At 39.5% G+C, this 19,510-nt stretch overlaps 1 protein-coding gene across 1 annotated transcript in view; it reads left to right on the forward strand.

Annotated features, from left to right (window-relative positions):
* Positions 1 to 9,570: 9,570 nt before the first annotated feature.
* Positions 9,571 to 19,510, forward strand: part of adarb2 (adenosine deaminase RNA specific B2 (inactive)) — a 192,816-nt gene continuing 182,876 nt past the window's right edge. The window contains exon 1 of the mRNA XM_056364952.1: positions 9,571 to 10,193. Within this exon, the coding sequence (XP_056220927.1) occupies positions 10,091 to 10,193 (103 nt within the window). The 5' untranslated portion in view covers positions 9,571 to 10,090. The remainder of the gene's footprint in view (positions 10,194 to 19,510) is intronic.

The following is a 19,510-nucleotide window of genomic DNA, read 5'->3' on the forward strand; positions in this document are numbered from 1 at the left end:
CCTTTATAACATTAAACATCTGGGAGGATCCATTGTTTGCTTTCCCCTGTTAAAGTGGAAGCTAGCGAGCAACTCTAAGTAGCCCTCTCTGGGTTTTCTAACAATAACCCTTATTCCAGCAGATGTTATTGGTGGCAAATGACCACACAGTCAAAACACATAGCAACAGATAGTCCAGTACGTTGCACATAGTAACTTATGTCTAACATGACATACATAGGAGCAATGCACTGCAGCAGCTAACGTCAGTCCCTAGCTGCTTAACCAAAGTATTATTACAATCACTTTTAGTGGATGATGTGTTTTTTTGTGGCCAACCTGGAAGTTAGCATCACCCTGGTTTTGACAAAAAAGCAAATGGGATTTTTCGATTGGCTTTTGGATTATTGCAGAAAATAAGATTTATGACCAACAAAAGTTTATGATATTTACACATTTTGTTCATTACAAATCAACTGCACTTGATTTTTGAAGCCTAAATACCATCACCAGAAATAACAAGCTAATCTTAGGCTATAAACAAATTACACCATGGCATGACTTCAATGACATCATCACTAAGCTTCACACTTACAAAGTTAGTAAAAGTTGAGAGCAAGAGCTTGAGTATATACACAACCAGGCTGTAAAGGTGGACTGGTGAATAGATTGGTTTTTGTGTTGGCGTCATGATATTTATTGTCCCTGACAATCTCTGTAGTCTCATTTAGCCACTTGTTAACAACTGCATTTTTTAAGGCCTGTAAAAGCATTTAAAAAAAATGTGGAGGTATTTACTGACGTATTTCATGTCATAGAATAAAACCATCCAATCAAAAACCCATTCAAAAAACCCATCGACTTGAGGATGAGGGAACCGGAAATGCAAAAATGCTAACTTATTTCCAGGTTTTCGGCCTCATTCCTGCAGCACCCTACTAGACCAATCAAGTGACAGAACTGACATTGTGAGCTTGACTCAATAATTTACCCCCCAATGTAGCAGGCAGTATTACAACATAAAAGAAAGTAAAATCATATATACAAATATATATACACATATATATATGTGTATATATATATATATATGTTTCATTATTAAAGTAGAAGAACACGAGTCAAAGCAAACACCAATGATCTATGTATACTAATTTCTAAGCAGAAATGAATTTGAACAAAGTGTCTGAATCCAGCATTGTGAAGAACTATTTTGAGAAATCTCTCCATTGCTAAACAGAGATCGAATTTACTTTTATTCTATTCATTTTCTCCTTTCCTTTCTCCTTTCCTGTCTTTCACTGATAAGCCCCCCTCACCACAGAACACAATGGCTCCATTGTACTAAACCACAGAGCTGATAATGTTACGTGACATTAAGGGCAATGATGTTAGTTCCTATTCAGGGAGACATTTTGATTGGAATGTAGACTCACAAAGAGTGCTATAATATTCAATGCTTTCAGAAATTAAGGAATCCAATATTAAACACAATCACCATTGATCTGCACAATCGTGGGCTCTCAGAGTATTTTATAAGCCTTTATGTCAGGGGATATTTGGTTTCCAGATAGGGAAATGTGAAGACTAACTAATACAGCCATAATATTATGAAGATTTAATGATGATCTTATTCACTCATACATTTGCAGTAGCATATATCAAGTCAATATGTGGAGTCTTTTGCTACCAGGACATTGATTTGAAACCTACCCAGGCAATCTATCCACAGCAGCAGACACACTGAGAATTCCCAATGTCATTCAACTCCTCTGAAGTAAGAACTCAATTGTTTTTCTCCTCTTTTTATGAATAATAATATTCATATTCGCCTGAACGCTGACCTGTGAAAAAAGGGGCTATTTCAGAGCTGTCAGTGCAACGTCTTTATCTTCACTCTCCAAATGTTGGGGTCAGCCAAGACTTGACGCTCAGCAGACAATTCTCCCAAAGACCTAATGTGATTAATGGGTGTCACTTAAGAGGGGTGGGTGAGGTTGAAAAAGAAAAAAAAATGAAGTCATCCGAAGGAGATTGTTTCTGAAGAAAAGGTACATTGGAGGCAGTTCATCAGCAAAATTTACCCCCCTTGGCTGTAGTTAAGTGCTGTAAAATGAAATGTTCAATGTCACTTTCAAAGTTTAAATACGGCCGGGGAATGCAACCTTGAAATGAGGTCTGGGCCAAGAGTTTACAGCAAGCAATTAGCGTGCTTTGTGTTGGTAATGTTTGCAAGGTACATTAAGGCATAGTTGGCTCAAATTCCTGACATTGCTCCCAAAAAACAGCATTCTCTGGCACAATTCCAACTTTTCAATATTGCCTCCATTTGCTGGCCTCCTTGCCACAAGTGGGAAAGCCATGGAAATATTTTCAAAAGCTATGGAGACAGTTTCCTCTCACAGCTGTCCTTGCATGTCCTCCTCTTTCATTCTGCTGGCCATCTTTGCATTAACAACCTCTGGAAACTGAAAGTGTAAAGTTTAGATCCAAGAGGGATCACAGCCAAGAGACCGCTCTACACCTGCTGTTAAACATTTGTTTATCTGGTTTCTAGATGTGGTAAGATTATACTCACAGCTGGACCCAGATTTCTTCATTTGCTGGGATAACACTGGTAACTGTGATATAGAGAGGTGTCTTCATCTCAGGTGACGCAAAAGACAGCAGGTGTGTTTCTATTAACCTGCTTAATGTGTAATTTGAAATTGCAAACTTAGAAATTAGTAGTGGACAGAAATTATGAAAAAACTGCAAAAAAATGTATATGCTCACATTAGGTGGTTTTTCAGAATATTAGACAAAGTAATATTTTGCAAAAGTGAAATGGAAAGACTTTTTTCAAGTTGTGGTGCCTGCTGTACAATGCACCAAAGGAACCAGTTACCACTACTGGAAATGCGTTGTCACATTTAGTCTGAATGGTATCAAGAGAGGAGAAACCCCTACTTTATTCACAAAATATAACTCAATAGAAACACAGACCATTCTCAACTGTGTTTTGTCAACTTTTCTGAAAAAAAATCACTACTGTTTTGCACAAAACCGCAATGGAAACCGAGCTACTGGCTGAATCAAGATGTCTGGACACAGCTCTTGCAGATTCATGGACAGCGGGTGGACTGTCAGAACATCTATTAAGGGTTTACTGACCCTCTGTGTGTGCCTGTTATTGGTGCGGGTAGTCTTTAATTCCAAGGTTGAATTTTTTTCCCAGTCCAACCATGGAGCCAACCTTTCTCTGACTTTACAAAGAGGAGAGACCTACAAGCTGCTACAGAGCTCCAGCTTGATTCAGAAATGGCTTTTCAAGACCTTGCTGAGAACATGCCGGTGGTAGTGGCACTGAAAATCATGTGTGACACACACACATGATATATATATATATATATATATATATATATATAGTGTTTTCAATGCCACTGCCACCAGCATGTTCTCAGCAAGGTCTTGCCAAGTCCTGTGAAAGCAGCCACTAAACACACATCAAGAAGCTCAAATAATAATAATAATAATACAATTTATTTATATATCGCTTTTCATAATACTCAAAAAAGCTTTACATGAATTAAAATGAGAAACATACAGAAGCACAGAAAACATACTAAAATATACAATACACAACAAAAAAGCCAACAAAAAAAAACCCAGGCACAACCAGTATTAACAATATATATATATACAGTATATATATATATATATATTTATATATACACACACACACACACACACACACACACACACACACACACACGCATGATTTTCAATAGTGTTGTTTCATAACACACACAATAATAATTTGGATGACTTGTTATTGTAGGGACCCACAAAACACAGCTAAATAAAAGTGTTTTATTTCATATGCGGGTAAATCTATAGACAACTACAGTTACCATTTTCCTTTGTTTTGGCGTGACTCGCAATAGACTGTTTACCTAGCCAATGTGCTAGGTAAATTTCAGTTTGTTTAAGTGGTGTAACCTAAGCCAATCAGAGATCAGCTTGGAGAAAAAAAAAATAGGGAAGGAGAAGGAGAAGGAGGAGCACGTGTCAAAGAAGAGGGGTTAATGTATCCAATAGAGTGGTGAAAGCTAAGTTTATTGTTGAGGTGATTAAAATTTGTGAAATAAAATACTTCTAAAGTATCGGCACAAGTATTATCTTGCAGTTAAAAGTGTATCTTAAGGTTCAGTAGCTCGTTTTCCGGAAGGTCAAAGTGAAAATTCAGTCAGGTTAACTGCATTTGTTGTCTTCACTCGCTTTGTAAAAAGTGTAATTTGGACTGTAAAGCGTGGACGTTTAAGCTAGCACCGTCGTGAGGGACAGTCAACTGTAAACACCAGCCGCATTTTTTTTGCCGAGGACTGGAGGAGACGATGACGTCGCTGGAGCACCGTGTAAATTAGCATCTGCTGTAGTGTTTGTGAGGACTGACCAATGGGACAGACTCAGCCGCTGGACCTGGACACTGGAACACAGGAAACTACCTGTATCTCCATCTACCAGCTCGGCATGTATCGTGAATAACTGACTTTTTAATTTTGGATTTTGGATCTGGATTTGCTTCTTCATATGGGCCCCAACAGTTTGAAATCGAAGCACTTGGTAATAATTTGACCTGTTATAAAGGTTGAACTGACTAACCACAAACTATTTGATTGAAACTTTTCTATTGTGTTAATTATAATTCGGGTTACTTTTACCTGTTTGATATCTCATAACAGAGCTCCTTTACCCCAATACACACACACACACACACACACACATATATGTTTTTGGTTTGTGGCATATTTTCTTGTGGTGAAAACAAGGGAAGTGTTTAGTCTAAATTTTTTGTTTTATTAATTATTTTTCATTAGGTCAAATTAAGTTTAAAGGGACCTGAAATTTTATTTATTTTTACTTTTGGTTCATTACACTGGTATTAATTTTGTGTTTATTTAATATTGTGAAGTAACTGAAAAGAGATTTGTTTTGAACATAATATTACAATTTGAGAATAGAAAGAAAGAAAGAAAATATTTTGAAAATATAACTACAAAAGAGAAACTAGAGCAAGAAAATAATTTTATTTTTCTTATACATTTTAACAAGGTTGTCTTAAACATTTTATTTGCCTGTGGTTTACATACATTAAAGATATCTACAATTGCTTCTGGGGGAATACAAACATTACTTGTAGTGAATGAGTGACATAGTCCCACAGTGGTGGCACCGTGCTATTATTTCCTGAGAATTATTTTGTGGTTAAATATGTTCATTTGTTACATTCTAGCCTATGATAATAACAACTACTGGTACAGGAAAGTTTAGCAAATCAACAATTAACGCTAAGTACTCAGGATCTTGTTCATACAAGATTTTGAAACAGTAGCCCAGTCTAATGTTTTGCATTCAGTAGCAAGGAGGGGTTACATTATAATCTCAAAAGACAAGCAAGAAGTTGGTTTTATGAGGAGTGTGAGGATCCTCAGCTGAGGGTTTAATATGAATACAATGTTATTTGGCAGCTCATCACGTCACTGCACCATCTCAACATATCTTGTTATAGTTACATGTACACATCAGTATCCATGCAGTTAACAACTGTTTTGGAAAAATGCTTGGAAAAGATTTACAAGGTCAGGAATTGCAATTCATCCCCATGGAAAACACTCAAGGTCTTCAGTCCCAGTGATGTCGGTCAACGTTTTCTTGTGATAAAATTTCAGGATAGCTGTGAAAAAAACCGTCACAGAGGAAACATTAAAACCAGACTAAGAAAAAAGAAAAAACAAAAAGAAAAACCAGCAGGTGGATCACACCTCTGACGTACTGAAGCTGGTTGGAAAATTATTATGTAGGAAAAAAAAACAAATGTTGAATGAGCCACGGTTTCTAGGGCAACTTTACAAAGCCTTTAAAATATCACACAGGATACAATTTAATACCTGTTTCACTTGTCTTAGTGGACAATGTATGAAAGCATGATGGAAAACCAGCAATTATTATTAAATCACATTTTTGACAATACAACAATAGTTACGAGTCATGTAATTAAGAAATGCTGAACACCAGATAAGACAACAACCACCTAACCTAACTGCCCCCACCCACCGATGTGGGGGGCAAAAAGGGAAAGCTTAAAGTTAATACCCATCCACAACGTCTCCAAGGCTTCCATCTCCACCATGTTAACCAGGCTGGTTGGGTTGATAAGCAGGCTGACCAAATTAGTATTATTTCCACCGGGAAGAGAGAACTTTATTGCCGAGTTTCTCGACTATAAAAGACATTTCTTTTGTGTAATTGGTCGTTTGTGTTTCTTTTTTCATTAAAGCTGTCAGGAGATGGCAGTTTTGGAAGCAAAAATATTGCAAAGCACCAAACAATGTTTTAAACAGAGGTGATAAAATATAATATGTGTCACTGTCTAATCTGGCCTTAAACTCTCACTTGCTTATCTGCATTTAGGACAGCTTTCTTTTTACCTCCAAAGATGACACCTGCTGTTTCTCCACTGTGAGTTAAGAAAAGTAACTATTAATTACAGTGTTTTGATTAGAGAGTAACAGATGTATTAGCATGGAGACAGTCTTACCTGAACAGAGACCTACTGTCAAATTAATTATTCTAATAATGAAAACAGCAAAAGGAGAAAGGTAGAGTAAAAATTTCTTATGTATAAAAATCAAAATCAGAAGAGCAGAGGATGAATGTGTCTGAGCAGCGTAGTGATTGGTCTCCTTATCTTTTGATTGCAGGTGTCTGATTTGATCATGGAAAAAGAGGAGTTGTTGCCACGTGCTTGCTGTAATCTCAATTAAAATCTAACTCTTTAATCCATAGATATGACATCAAACTAATGCCAAGTGTTAGGGGTTGTGGGCTAAATGAGTAAACATAGAAACGGAAAAGACATTTCATAACTTATAATGCTTTTATTTTATAGTGTCTGTCTAATAAAGAGGTCAAATGCAGATACAGGTTGTATTAGTTCATGAAAAGGCCCTGAAATGAGACATAAATTTAAAGACATCACTCCTTTTTATTTGCTCCTCACTTTTATTTGCTGCATGTCCCTTCTCTCTGCTTCCCTTTTCTGTCACATTGTGTGTGTGTCTATTGAATAAAGGTGAAATACTAAAAAAAAAAAAAACATTTACCATTTATACATGAAACAGTTTGATAATGTCTTCGATGGCTGTGGTTTCTAAAGGCTGAGCTCAGTGAATATTAACTTGGTGCAAGGAGTTTAAAAGGCATGGCTATTTCCTGGTCCACGTAGATGCCATTGAGTTGCATTATGGGAAATGTAGGAGCCAGTTCTTTTCCACAAAGGTGGGGTGCTAAATCAGTGGATTGGCCCTCTAAACAGCCTTTAGTTGTTACACTGAAGATTGTCATGAACCTGATCAATCATACATCCTTGAGTCTGAGCTTAATCTGGAAATGTACGCTAAAGCTTAAACAAGAAGTCAATTAATTACTTAGCTCATTGACAGAGAAAATTAATCACCAACAATGTTCATAATGATTTGAGCCACATTTCAAGCAAAAAATGTTGGTTGGACAAAACAAGCTTTTTGAAGATGTCACCAACTATGGGAAATAGTTATGAACTTTTTTTTTCTTTTTACAATTTTCTACAAATTTATCTCTGTTTATAAACAATTGAATAATAATCAAATAAATTGATAATTAAGAATTAACATTAGAATTTCATTCTGTCTGATATTTACCCACATCATATAGTGACATGATACATGTTAATGTACATGGTATATTTTTGGGCACCACTCTTTAAATGAAGTACACAATCATTTTTTTTTAATTCTATCTAATTTATATCTCCCTAATTCACCATATACAATGCATTTTGCTGTTTCTATTTTTAACTACAAATAGACTTTTCAGAAATGCTTAAACATGGACCTTTTAAGGGCAGCATTGTGTGTTAACCGTGAACAAACTACAAGAACAAGTGACCTGTATGTAAAAGAACAAAGACACATGTATCATGGAGATATAATAGAGACTATCCAGGTTAGCTTAAGCTTTAGTGGCACTTTGCATCCATCCAACAACTACTGACCTTGCTGTGTGTGCGTGTGTGTCTGTCTGTGCACATACACGTGCCTCTAACCTGTACCTCCGCCCCACCCAGCCTGTTTGCTGTTATCTATGTACGCTCCAGCCCCCCCAACCAGCACACCTTCATTACTGCCCCAGATAGTGGCATTGGCAACTTGTCACTTGTATTGATTTCTCTTAAACTGCAATTTACATGGATATTTGTGGGCGTCCTGAGGGCAGTCTGCAGCCTGGCAGACGGCCCCGGCCTCCTCTCTCTCTCCCCTCTCTCTCTCTCCTCGCTCTCTCTGCCCCTAAGGCCGGAAGGAAATGTTTCCACCCAACAACAGAGCCTCAAAGTGACTTTTCAATCTGACATCAGCAAACGTGTCGTGGTGGTTTGATTTTTCCAAACTGAAATGGGTGGTAGCTGGTGAGGGGAAAGGAGATGTTTTTAGGAAAAAGAACAGCTTTTACAGGCAATGGAAGACTGATTTTTGTCCATTTTTAGAAATCATTCTTTCTTTCTTCTATTGAATAACTGCAGAAACACAAACTAACACAATGAAAACAGCTGGAGAGCCAGAGGACACACAGCAAGCTTTTTGAGGCCTTAACAAATCTGCGTCTTTTTGCACTGTGCTGGCCGTGGCTGTGTGCGGCAGCACCATAGTGCCTCCTCCCAACACACACCTGACCTTCCGCTGCAGAGGCCGGGGGAATAACACAATAACCTGCAGCTAGGAAAGCCACAAATGCTTTCTGAAAGCCTCGACACTGCGCTTTCACACAAAAATGCCAAAATGTCACAATCCTCAAACTTTCTGGCTGCAACACACTGTCACTAGAGTTTTTTGCCTCCTGTGCTGAAGGTCGCCTGCAACCTCCAAGCAGCGCTTTCAAAATAAAAGAAGACATTTATTCATATATTTTGTGATTAGGAAAATTAGGCTGGTAATTATAAAGATGGAGAATTAAACAGAATATGTCACAGACAGTATATCAAAGATGTGTTTGATGTAAGTGAGTTGTTATTGAATGTGTGGAGAAGCCAGTTAATTGAATAGCATCTTAGCTCAGTAATCTTCCTTTGTGGACTTGTCAGTGACTTTAGAACAGAGAGCGGGAATGAGAGGGAATTTACTTCATATCCATAATCCTGCAAGAAAATTATAAATCCCAAATCTCAGTTGACAAAAAGTAGCGCACAAGGAGAGGAAGGAGAAGGATTCATAACACAGAGTTTTGTTTTTTGTCTCTTTTTTTCTCCTTAGTGTCTAAAATATCCCATCATTCTGTTCTTCAAGCCTGTGTGAGTTTACAGCAGGGTGGGAAGCAGGGAGCATGGAAGCAGCCTGCCAGCAGGAGGAACCCATATTCAAACCCCCCCACATGCTGGTAAACAGCCGACCTGCTTAAGTACCCTTGAGCAAGTATCCCTACCAGGGTGACCTCTGACCCCCCCAGCGGAGAGCGGAAGAGAACAGACTTCCCCTGCAGTGTGAAAAAAAGTGGAGGAAAAAGTGTGAAGAATAAGTCGAAATGTAAAAAAGAAAAAAAAAGAAAGATTTTAAAAAAGCAGCGGGTGAATAAGGGGTGTGGGCTGGTGGGTGTCGCTGGTGATGTCACACCTCCCAGACAGCCAGGATTGGACCCTAATTAGAAAGCTCGGCAGCAAATAGATAGGAGTCCCGCATGATTGAATTCAAAGTGGCTGATGCCAAAATTTCTGCAGAGGCGCGGAAAACTGTCGGAGAGGAGCGGAGCAGACAGGGCGCCGGTATCAGTGCAGCTGAGAGCTGCCACGCTGCGCTGCAAACAGTCTCTCCGTGAGCTGGAGGCAAGCTGGAGTTTCAGAGGTGATACACGAACAGCAAGACGCGCTCCCCCCCTGGTTTGGAGGGATAAAAAAACGAGGGAGAGCCGAAAATATAGTCTCTACGTCAAACCCGAGGACGCTGCGTTCTCAGAGAGCAACGGAGGCTGAAGCGAGACAAGTACAAAGGAGAGTCGAGCTGCCGAGTCCAAGTTATTCCTGCGCTTCGCTCCAAAGGCTGCGCTGATGGCATCCGTACTTGGAAACAACAGCCGCGCGTCCGGGGCTCAGAGCGGCCAAGTCAAATGCAAGCTGAAGAAGAGGAGGAGGAGGCGATCTAAGAGAAAAGGTAAAACTTTGCAACACTTGTTTCCCTTTTTGTGTCTTCTCTCTCCAGTGCGAGCAGAGGTCGCGCGCACCTTGGCGGGGCATCGGAGCGCACGGGAGCCCGGTCGACCCCGCGCTGTCTCAGCCTCTGCGCAGTCAGCTCCGCGGCGGCTTTAGCCTCGTGCATATCGAAACACTGAAAACAATGAACATAAAGAAATGTCACCTGCTTTGTGAAGGAACAATAATATCCCGTAGCATCGGCTCTGAATGACGCATTGTCTGTCCAAGGTAAAGCTGAAGTTGCTGCTGCGTTTATTGTCCTTAAAAAGCCTCCAGTGTCTCTGACATCCAGGACGATAATGAACAAATTAAACTATAAATTTGCTTGAATAGTTTAAATAAACGCGACCTTGTGAGAAAAGCGGCTTGTTTTTACTATTTAACACCTGATTTTTTTTTTATACAAAAGGAAAAGGAGGCGACGTGGCACCGACTCCCGTTTAACTTCCTTAAAAAGAAGCAGTTTTCTTCCACAATTTCTAAACCCGTTTCTCTTATTGATTTCAATGAATTAAACTTCAGTTTATGGTGTAAGGAAAGCTCAATATTCACCATAATAAAACTGGGAATTTTAAAGAAAGGACTCACATTTAATTGTTATATCACTGATAGCTCACCAAGCTCCTGAAATACAGTAGTGATATTCCTAATCATTTCTCGGAGCTTCTCTCTTTTCCTGTTGTCTCTTATAAAAATATTTTCCCCTCATTAGAGGCTTGAACTCCAGAGCTCTGCTGCTTTTAATTCAGCTCGACTCAACAGTAAAATATCTCAAGTTTAAGAAACAGTTGTGGGCCTGAAACGGAGAGAAAGAAGGAAAATGTCATTAGCTGCTTAACAATTCAGGATAACATTTAATTTAGTGCTGTGATTTTTATTTGTGTATTTTTTTCTTAATTATGATACAAATGTAAACAGAAGTGCTTCTAATGAAGAAGTGAGGGTCAAGTCAGTGTGTTGGACACACTGTAAAACACTCAATTATATCTGTAATTAAAACGGAAAAGCATGCTGATTTTCACTGACTGAAACATCACAACTGTGACGTTTTTTTTTCCAGACACTGAGCGTCTCTGCAGCCGAACTGTAACAGATGCTGACCGGGGTTCATGCTAAACATATCCCCAGTAACTACACTTCATCTGCCATTGAAATCCATATATTTCTGCCATTTACACCATGCATTGACTGAATGAAAAAAAAAACCAAAACAACACTCAGGAATCACACATTTCTATCTCACCACTTCTCGCTTTGAGATGTTGTGTTTTCTCTATTTTAAGATAGTCACAATTTACTACACATTTTTTTTGTTCACTGTTACATTTATCTGCAGTTGCTGAGTAATTTTACACCATGTTATTTCATCTTTCACTCCACAGTGCAAATTGGGGAATGACATTTTAAAAAGATTAGGAACAAAGTTATTTAGATATGTCAGTGAAACCTTTGATACTTTAAAGCTGCCTCTAAAGATATTCTCCCTGATTTAGTTCTCTTGATTATCCCCTGAGGTGTTTTGGCTAATTAACAGTAAGTTACCCAAACTGAATCATCAAACACTTATTTGCTCTGGCAAAGCCACAAACACTCCCGGATGTATAGTTTTTTTTTTTTTTTTCCATTATCACATTTTCTGGCACCTCCATAAGAAAACGAGGGGAGATCTAAATAAAATAGCAATGACACATTTATTTTTATTTATTTATATTTTTATTTATTTATGTGTATAACAGATGATAACACAACTGTTTGTGTTGTTTATGCTTGAAGATACTGACGTGCCACCCCATTGCATTGTGGAATATGGATGAACGCTCGGAGCGTGTTGACGTATCCGACTGCAATTGAATGCATAACGAGCTTTCATAAACACTTTGCACTTGTCATCAAACTACAAACAGACAACTGCACCTCATTTCCATAACCTCTTGATTTTTAATAGCCCAAGTAATTGAGACAAGGCAGACAATACATAAAATATAGTGCTGAGGCAAATGTATTTACATAATGGAAACGACAGAATTGGTTCCACAACATTAAACATTGCGTATGAGTATCACACAAACGCGTGCACATTAGCTGACAGGCCTTCGCAGCCTGTTTCCGAACGGCTAATTTATCAGCGCTGCTGATTCATTCTGATAACACGGGACATTAGGGGCCAGTTCATGGGACCGGTTGTAAATGAACTGTGTCTTTGGAAAGTGCTGATGGCCGCTGACTCCTCCAAAGCTGCAGGAGGTGGACTCACTGTGCTCCAGCAGCTGAGACGTTCACTCAGATCTGTCCTTTCTGTCTGATTGTTTTTCCTCTCTAAATGTTTCTTAAGCTGTCAAAGTAAAACCACAATTTATTTTTTTTCTAATTCAAAACTTGAACGCAAATCACACAAAGATTAAATGAGCATTTTTTTAATCTTAATAGTCCTTCATCTCAAATGTGATCATCTTGAGATTTCACACAGTTATTTTGCAGACTTTAAAGCAGAAAGTCACAGAGGGATTATTGCTTGGCATTTGGGGCTTAATCCCTAGAAAAGGCTGCAGATTATTTGTAGATAGAGTCACTAAAACCTATGTGTGTATTCAGAAGGTTGTAAGCAGATTCATCCTCACAACTTCTATTAATTTTTTTTTTCCCACCAAACTCTTCTTTGCAATTGTTCATTTTTGGATGGACAAAACAAATCATTACACAAAGGAGATTACAGGCCCATTTTCCAGACAGACTTCCTAGAAATCCCACACTTTACTAAATCCATCAGCTGTGTCTTTAGCTCTCTCTGCTGTTCTTCAGCTGCAGTTTGCCAACAGCTGCCTCCCCGTATTGTTCAGATTACAATGCTCCTGTCAGCCCAGCGTTGTGCGGATGTACACCTTGCTGTGTATTTGTTTGCTCCCCCTTAAGCACAGTCTGTGACCGGTGTCATAGCTCCTAGAAGGACTCATGGATATACAGTGTGTCTGCTCTTAATTAATCACAGCCTTTTGATTTACGGTTACGTCCCCAAAGGGATGTCGGCGCCACAAATAAAATCCTGTTGGAGGTGTGTGACCAGTCCAGTGATGTACAGTGTTTTTTTTTCACTAGGCTGCTCTCGGCAAAATCATACCTGTCAATCACCAGTTTGACATGACCGTTGTTCCCCTCATCTGCCTTTAACTGTGGCATATGTACAACAACGTATTCCTTGTATTTTATCCACAATGTGTTTTTTATGAACCAAAATAAGCACAGCAGAGATTTATAGACCAACATTATTTTATTTTATTTTTTTACAACCGCACTTATCACCCTGTACTCTGCAGGGTACAGTACGGTATATCAGCAAATCATCAAGATCGCCGAGGGGGAAATGTAAAAAACACAGAGTGTAACATAATTTATGTAGCAATTACTGTTTATGTTCTCGTTCTGAGCGAGGTGGAGGCAGAGGGGTCGAGTGTGGGCTGCCGGGGTGGTGATGAAAGTTGAGGCATAAGAGGGGGGGTCGTGCGGGGCAGGGCAGAGGGGTGAGGGTCATTGCTTTCTCACATTCAAGGCTCCTGTCTAAGGAGGCCAGGGGCCACCAGCGGGGACATTAGCGGGGCGGACACGTTGATCGGCGTCAGGCCCACCAGTGTTCTCTGGGGGCTTCTCTGACTGTCTGACCTGCAGCAGAGCAGAGGAGGGAAGAGTGTGAGGGAACTCCGGCTCTCCAGTATCACCCGCTTCCCACGTAGCACTGGTGACAGTGATAAAGGAAGTATGGAGGTGAGGGCAAAGGTCAGGACGGAGAGCGGAGACAGAGGAACACAGAACTCCATTAGGATTTTACTGTTTTTTACAATCCTGACTGCATTCATTTTATCAGCCAGGTATGTTTGCGCATATGATAATTTTTAATTACTTGATTTGCACACTTAACACAAATCTCAGTGATGGTCTCCTTTGGATGAAAAGCTTGTATCTCCAAAATGCTGTATATTGTAATGTATTCAGGAACTACTAAAAATAGTTTTGTTTCACTGGGATAATGACGCATTTATGATATTACAGTATCAGATACGTGAGTGTTTTCAGCCTGTAACGGTGCATGACATTTATTTACTTACAGTTGTGATAGCAGTGTTATTTGTAAACATTCTGTAGAGAAAATACCGTCATATCTCAGTCAATTAGTTTCATCTTGTCACCGCTTTACCTCACTGTTGTTGAACATTCCTCATAGTAAATACATATGTATATATATATATGTATATGTATATATATATATGTGTATGTATATAATTTATAATTTTTGTTAACCCATTTTGCATTTATTATACAGCAGGAAAAAGATTTGATTGTTGTTGTTGTACAGTAATTCATTATCTTGAAGCTTTCTTTGTCGACGTGCTGATTTAACACCTCTTATATCTTACAAATGGTGCTATCTGGCATTCAGGCTTATGAGATAGTCTACATCTTTGTAGCTGGTTTTGTCATTGTGACATGGTAGTGCAGTCTTTTTTCATGCAGCGTTTACATCTTTTGTCGGCCCACTGAAACTTCAGTTAAAGTAAAACTGCACCTACAAGCAATGTGCCCAGTTTGATTCTGAGAAGGGACCCTGAATGTCTCCCCTCATTCCCTGTTTGTCCCTCATCTGTCCACTGAAGGCAAAAAATTGAAAGAAAACTCTTCAAAAACTGCAGCTTCAAGATTTTTTTTTAAAGCAACAGCAGAATTGCAAAGAAATAATACAAATTTAAAAAACTGCTCTCAGTTCAGTTTCCACTTGTTAGAGCCTGACAGACTGCATCAGTAACAAAAGAAAGTAAGATTCAGGAACCTGCTAAGTGCCGGATAATACTGCAGTGAAGTCTTGTTGAAAAATGGTTCCACCCAAGTTACAATGGCTTAAACGGTCCATATATGTAGACTCTAGTGTAGTGATGTTGAATGGTTCAGGTGCAGTTCTGCTGTGAGCTGTGAGATTATTTTGAATCTGACCTGTTTAGTTTTGTCAGTGTCTCAGTTTTTTCTGTGCTTGGTGCCAAACTGGTGTAACAGTACCTGTAAACCTGTCCAGTAGTAATGGTACAGTATATATTCTGCAGCGGCCTGTGACTACATTCAGAATCATTCATAAATAAAATTCTAGTGCAGCAGATACGGGATTTCAATGAAAACACATCTTGCTCATTCTCGTAAATTGTCCATGCAACAATTTACCTAATGTAGGTTTGTTTACAGTCAGGGGAGGTGGTGCTGGGGGGTTCTGGGTACTGGAAATCAGGAGTTGCTGCTGCTGGTTTCCATGTTGGGACGGCCCAATGTCACACAGCCTGCGTGCTGTGGGAGAGAAGAAGAGATGTATTTCCCAGATGCTCTAGTTTTAGCCCTGAAACACTTCTGTCACATTTGTTTGTGTTTGTGCTGATAACCGCATTAAGAGCTGCGACAGGAACACCGCTGGCATTTATGAGGTTAATGAAGGTCAGTGCCGATGGAAGCGGCGCGACGCTCCTCTCTGTGCACATGCATGGCTCTGTGAATTTACAGGCACTTCCTGATTAAGGGTAGTGGCGGAGGAGTCGGCAGTTTAGGACACAGCGTCCTCTGACTGACTGAGCGTTTAGCTGAGGGAAAAAGGTTATTACTACTGACTGTGGTCTCTTGAGGACCGCTGATAAAATGACCAAGGAAAAGGAATAGCACAACTATTGCACATTAGCATAATTAGTAATTATCTCGTAATAGTCCCTCTTGGCTTTTGCGAGCTCTGCAGTGAGAAATTGTACTTAAAGTTCAGGCACAGAAAACGAATTTTCTGCCAAAATGTCTCAATAACACACTCATACAAACTGCTGAGAGCTGCCTCTGTCAGATTGTGGAGAAAAGGAATCACAAGTATAAAAAGCACAGGTACAGATTAAAAAAATTCAGAAGGTGACACTTAAGTTAATTAGTCTGTTGTTTGACGACTCCCACAGTTGGAAAGATAAGGGTATAACTCACATCACAAATAACTTGTTGCACTTGTTGCCATGACGACAAAAAAACAGAAGTTTAATTGTGTTAGTCATGTGTTATGTGCCGTCAGTCCGTCCTCAACAGCTTCTAAAACAATAACTACTTTAGGGGAGACATTTAAGAACTGTTACACTGATATGTAACTTAACTGCGCTAATATATGTGACCCTGCTCCAGAGTGTGACGCCTGTGTGTGAATTTGTTTGTATGCATGTGTGAGTGTGTCGCAGCATAGATTTGTGTTTTCTCTGTGTGCATTTGTGTGTGTGTGTTTGTGTACATGCGTGTGCAGTACGTGCTGGTGCGCTGCCGTTCACCATAAGCTGTCAGTCCTCATAAACAGAGATGTAGCACAGCAAGTCAGCAGCATTATAGCTTCCTGTCAGTGTTTGTGCGTCTGCAGTCCACGAGACAACACAACATGAGAGGGTTCATGGTGGAATAAAGGGAGCGAAGCTGCCTCATATCAACTGTCACAGAGATTCTGAGTTGGCGTTGGACTTGAGGAACAAAGTGGAGTCAAAGTGGAGTCCTTTCAGTGCTGTTTGACTGACAGCTCTGACAGTATGTGACTTTGTGTTACACGTGTCAGGCGTTCAGTGAATGTCACAACAGTTGTTGCATGGAAGAATCTTTGATGCTAATGGAGCAACAAGGTGTACTCACAGTGGTTTGTTGTCTTAAAGGTCCCATGTTTTACACTTCTGTGTTTTGTTTGAATTGTTGATCCATAAGAAGATATATTTGTTGTTTGAAGAACCAAAAACCATCTCAGCGTAGTTTTACATCTCTTCTCTCAGGCTTCTCTCTGGAGCTCTAGCAACAACAGCTTGGTGAGCCAATCAGAAGAGAGAATCTCCTCTGATTGGCTTACTGTTTTCTGAGTGAGTGAATATAAATATAGCAGATTTCAGGTAAACACTCAGAGAAACCAAATCCTGCAGGGCTGAATAGTGGGTCAGGGTGGGCTGGGCTTGGGCCATGGCTGAGAGAAGGGACTGCTTTGTTGTAGCAACAGAAACTTACAGGGAGTCCTAACAGCTTGTTTTGAGCTCAGTGTCTGAATACAGGTTGTGTAAATTTCTCTGTGGACTGAGTGCTTTGATACTTTCATACAGCACCTAGACCTGCTTTATAATAAAAAAAAAGAAAGAAAAAATCTCACTATACAATATGGCACCTTTAACTGTATTTATAATTATAATTATAATTTTGCTTATGGCCCCTTAATTTGTAGCCGCCTTTATGATCCTTCCTCACAGAGTGCATCGTGTCCTGTCTGTTGTGAGCAATTCATTCAAAGAGTGATTTTCTCTTCTCACACTACTGAATTTTTAGAGCATTGAAGAGGTAAAACTACCTCTAGTTTCTTCTTATTTCTTAACTTGGAAAGCATCTTGATCAAACCCCATCTTGCAGGATGGGAACCACTGATTAACAGTATCTGTACGTTATTACAATATCTATCTGTTCTTATGCCTGACCCTGCATCATCACGCCAGCTTCAAACAGAAACAATGGTGGCACTGCCTGATACCCACACTGCAGCAATGATAGGTCAAAACATCATAACCAATTAACAGTAGTACTGAGTGATCCTCTCTTCTCAGACTGTTGTGTTGTTTTGAATTAGTTTTAAAGGCATAACAAGTGAATATATGGAGTGATTTATAGTTATGATATGGTTAGAGGGGAGTCAAAAAATAAGAATTATCTTGTGTAACCGAATTTTTTTTCTTTATTTTTCTACCCTGAAAATCATGTCGCAACCCATTTGACTCATCCTGTGCCCACTTGTCTGGGTCCTGACCCCCCAGGTTAGAAACCACTGATTTTTAGTATGTTCCAAATGTCGAATAAAATGTCCTTTTCATGCCTGGTCGGCCATCTTCAAACAGGAACAGAGGGCATTGTCTACATATTTCCCGACTTCACATTTGTTAACTCCCTGCTGATGTGATTCAGTTATGTTTCTATTCTAGAACTGAAACAATTAGTTGATTAATCAGTTAGATGATGCAGATAAAATGAAACGGCACAAAGTTGAAAAATGCCAAGGTCAGACAAAACAAAGAATTTAAAGGTGTGATTTTGCACAATTTTATCACAATTTTCTGATATTTTATTTAAATTAATACATCAAAACATAATGGGCAGATCAACCCATAATAAACAGCCTGATTTTGCATGAAGACAGCCAGCTTCAAAATCTCCATTCAGTGTAGATGTTATCTTTCACTAAATCAAGTTCTTTACTTTCATGTGATTTAGTCAAATAAAACAGTGCGTTACAATTGTATAAGTTTTCAAGTTTAGTTTTTGCTTCAAGATAGTTTGTCAAGACAAGCTCTCACATCTGAGGTCCTATCAGTAGCATGTAGGTACCTGGCACATCATGGTGCAAAACATTTCTCCAGTTTATGATCCTAATTAGCTCTAACTGTGCCATCATCCCTGAGTCATCATGCCTGGAGAGAAGCCAGATCATTTGACGGTCTGCAGTTTCACACTTTCTTTATCTCTCTCCCTTTCTTTCTCTCTTTCATTCCTTTTATTTCAATTTCTGTCTCTCTCCCTCTCTCTTTCTCTTCACGTCTGTCCTTTCAGCAGCATGCACATTGTTGTTGTTGTCTTCGTCGTCGTCATTGTCATTGTCCTCTGGCTTGCTTGTACGCATTCACAGCATGGAGTCTGCTACTGTGAAAATATTTCATATGCAGAAAATAGCTGAAGAAGGTGTTAGAACTTTGTGCACCAAAAAAAAAAAAAAAGAAGCTTTTTGCTGTTTCACAAAGTCCAAACTACGGCAAGTCATCCGTGAAATGTGTTTAGCTGCCATTTGAGTGCATTGGAAAATTAAAAATCACAAACACATGAATGCTCAGACAGCATCTGATCATTTGGCGGTCCGCTCGACTCGCAGTGACTAAAACCTCTGCACCGATGTCATGCTTCAGCCACAGCACAACTACCGCGTCTGCTGTGCTGACATAGCAAAGTTAGGACTGATACCCCGCCTCATATGGAATAATGAAATTGGATGAAGCAGCTTAACCTACCCCTTCTCTCGCCATCAGACTGGGTGCCTATTTTGAGATAACGTTAATGAAGGGGACTTTAGCCAAGAATAGACACGTCTTATTGCGGGGGGGTGGGGGGTGCAGGCAATGAGGAGGGGTGGGCGCTAACAGCATTTATTTCCATTAATAAGATGGAGCGTTTTACAAGAGGGCCTCTCCTGGGGTCTGTCTCTGGAGGTCGGAGACAATCCCACAC

This window comes from Seriola aureovittata, chromosome 20, assembly GCF_021018895.1.
Source record: "Seriola aureovittata isolate HTS-2021-v1 ecotype China chromosome 20, ASM2101889v1, whole genome shotgun sequence".
Taxonomy (NCBI): domain Eukaryota; kingdom Metazoa; phylum Chordata; class Actinopteri; order Carangiformes; family Carangidae; genus Seriola; species Seriola aureovittata.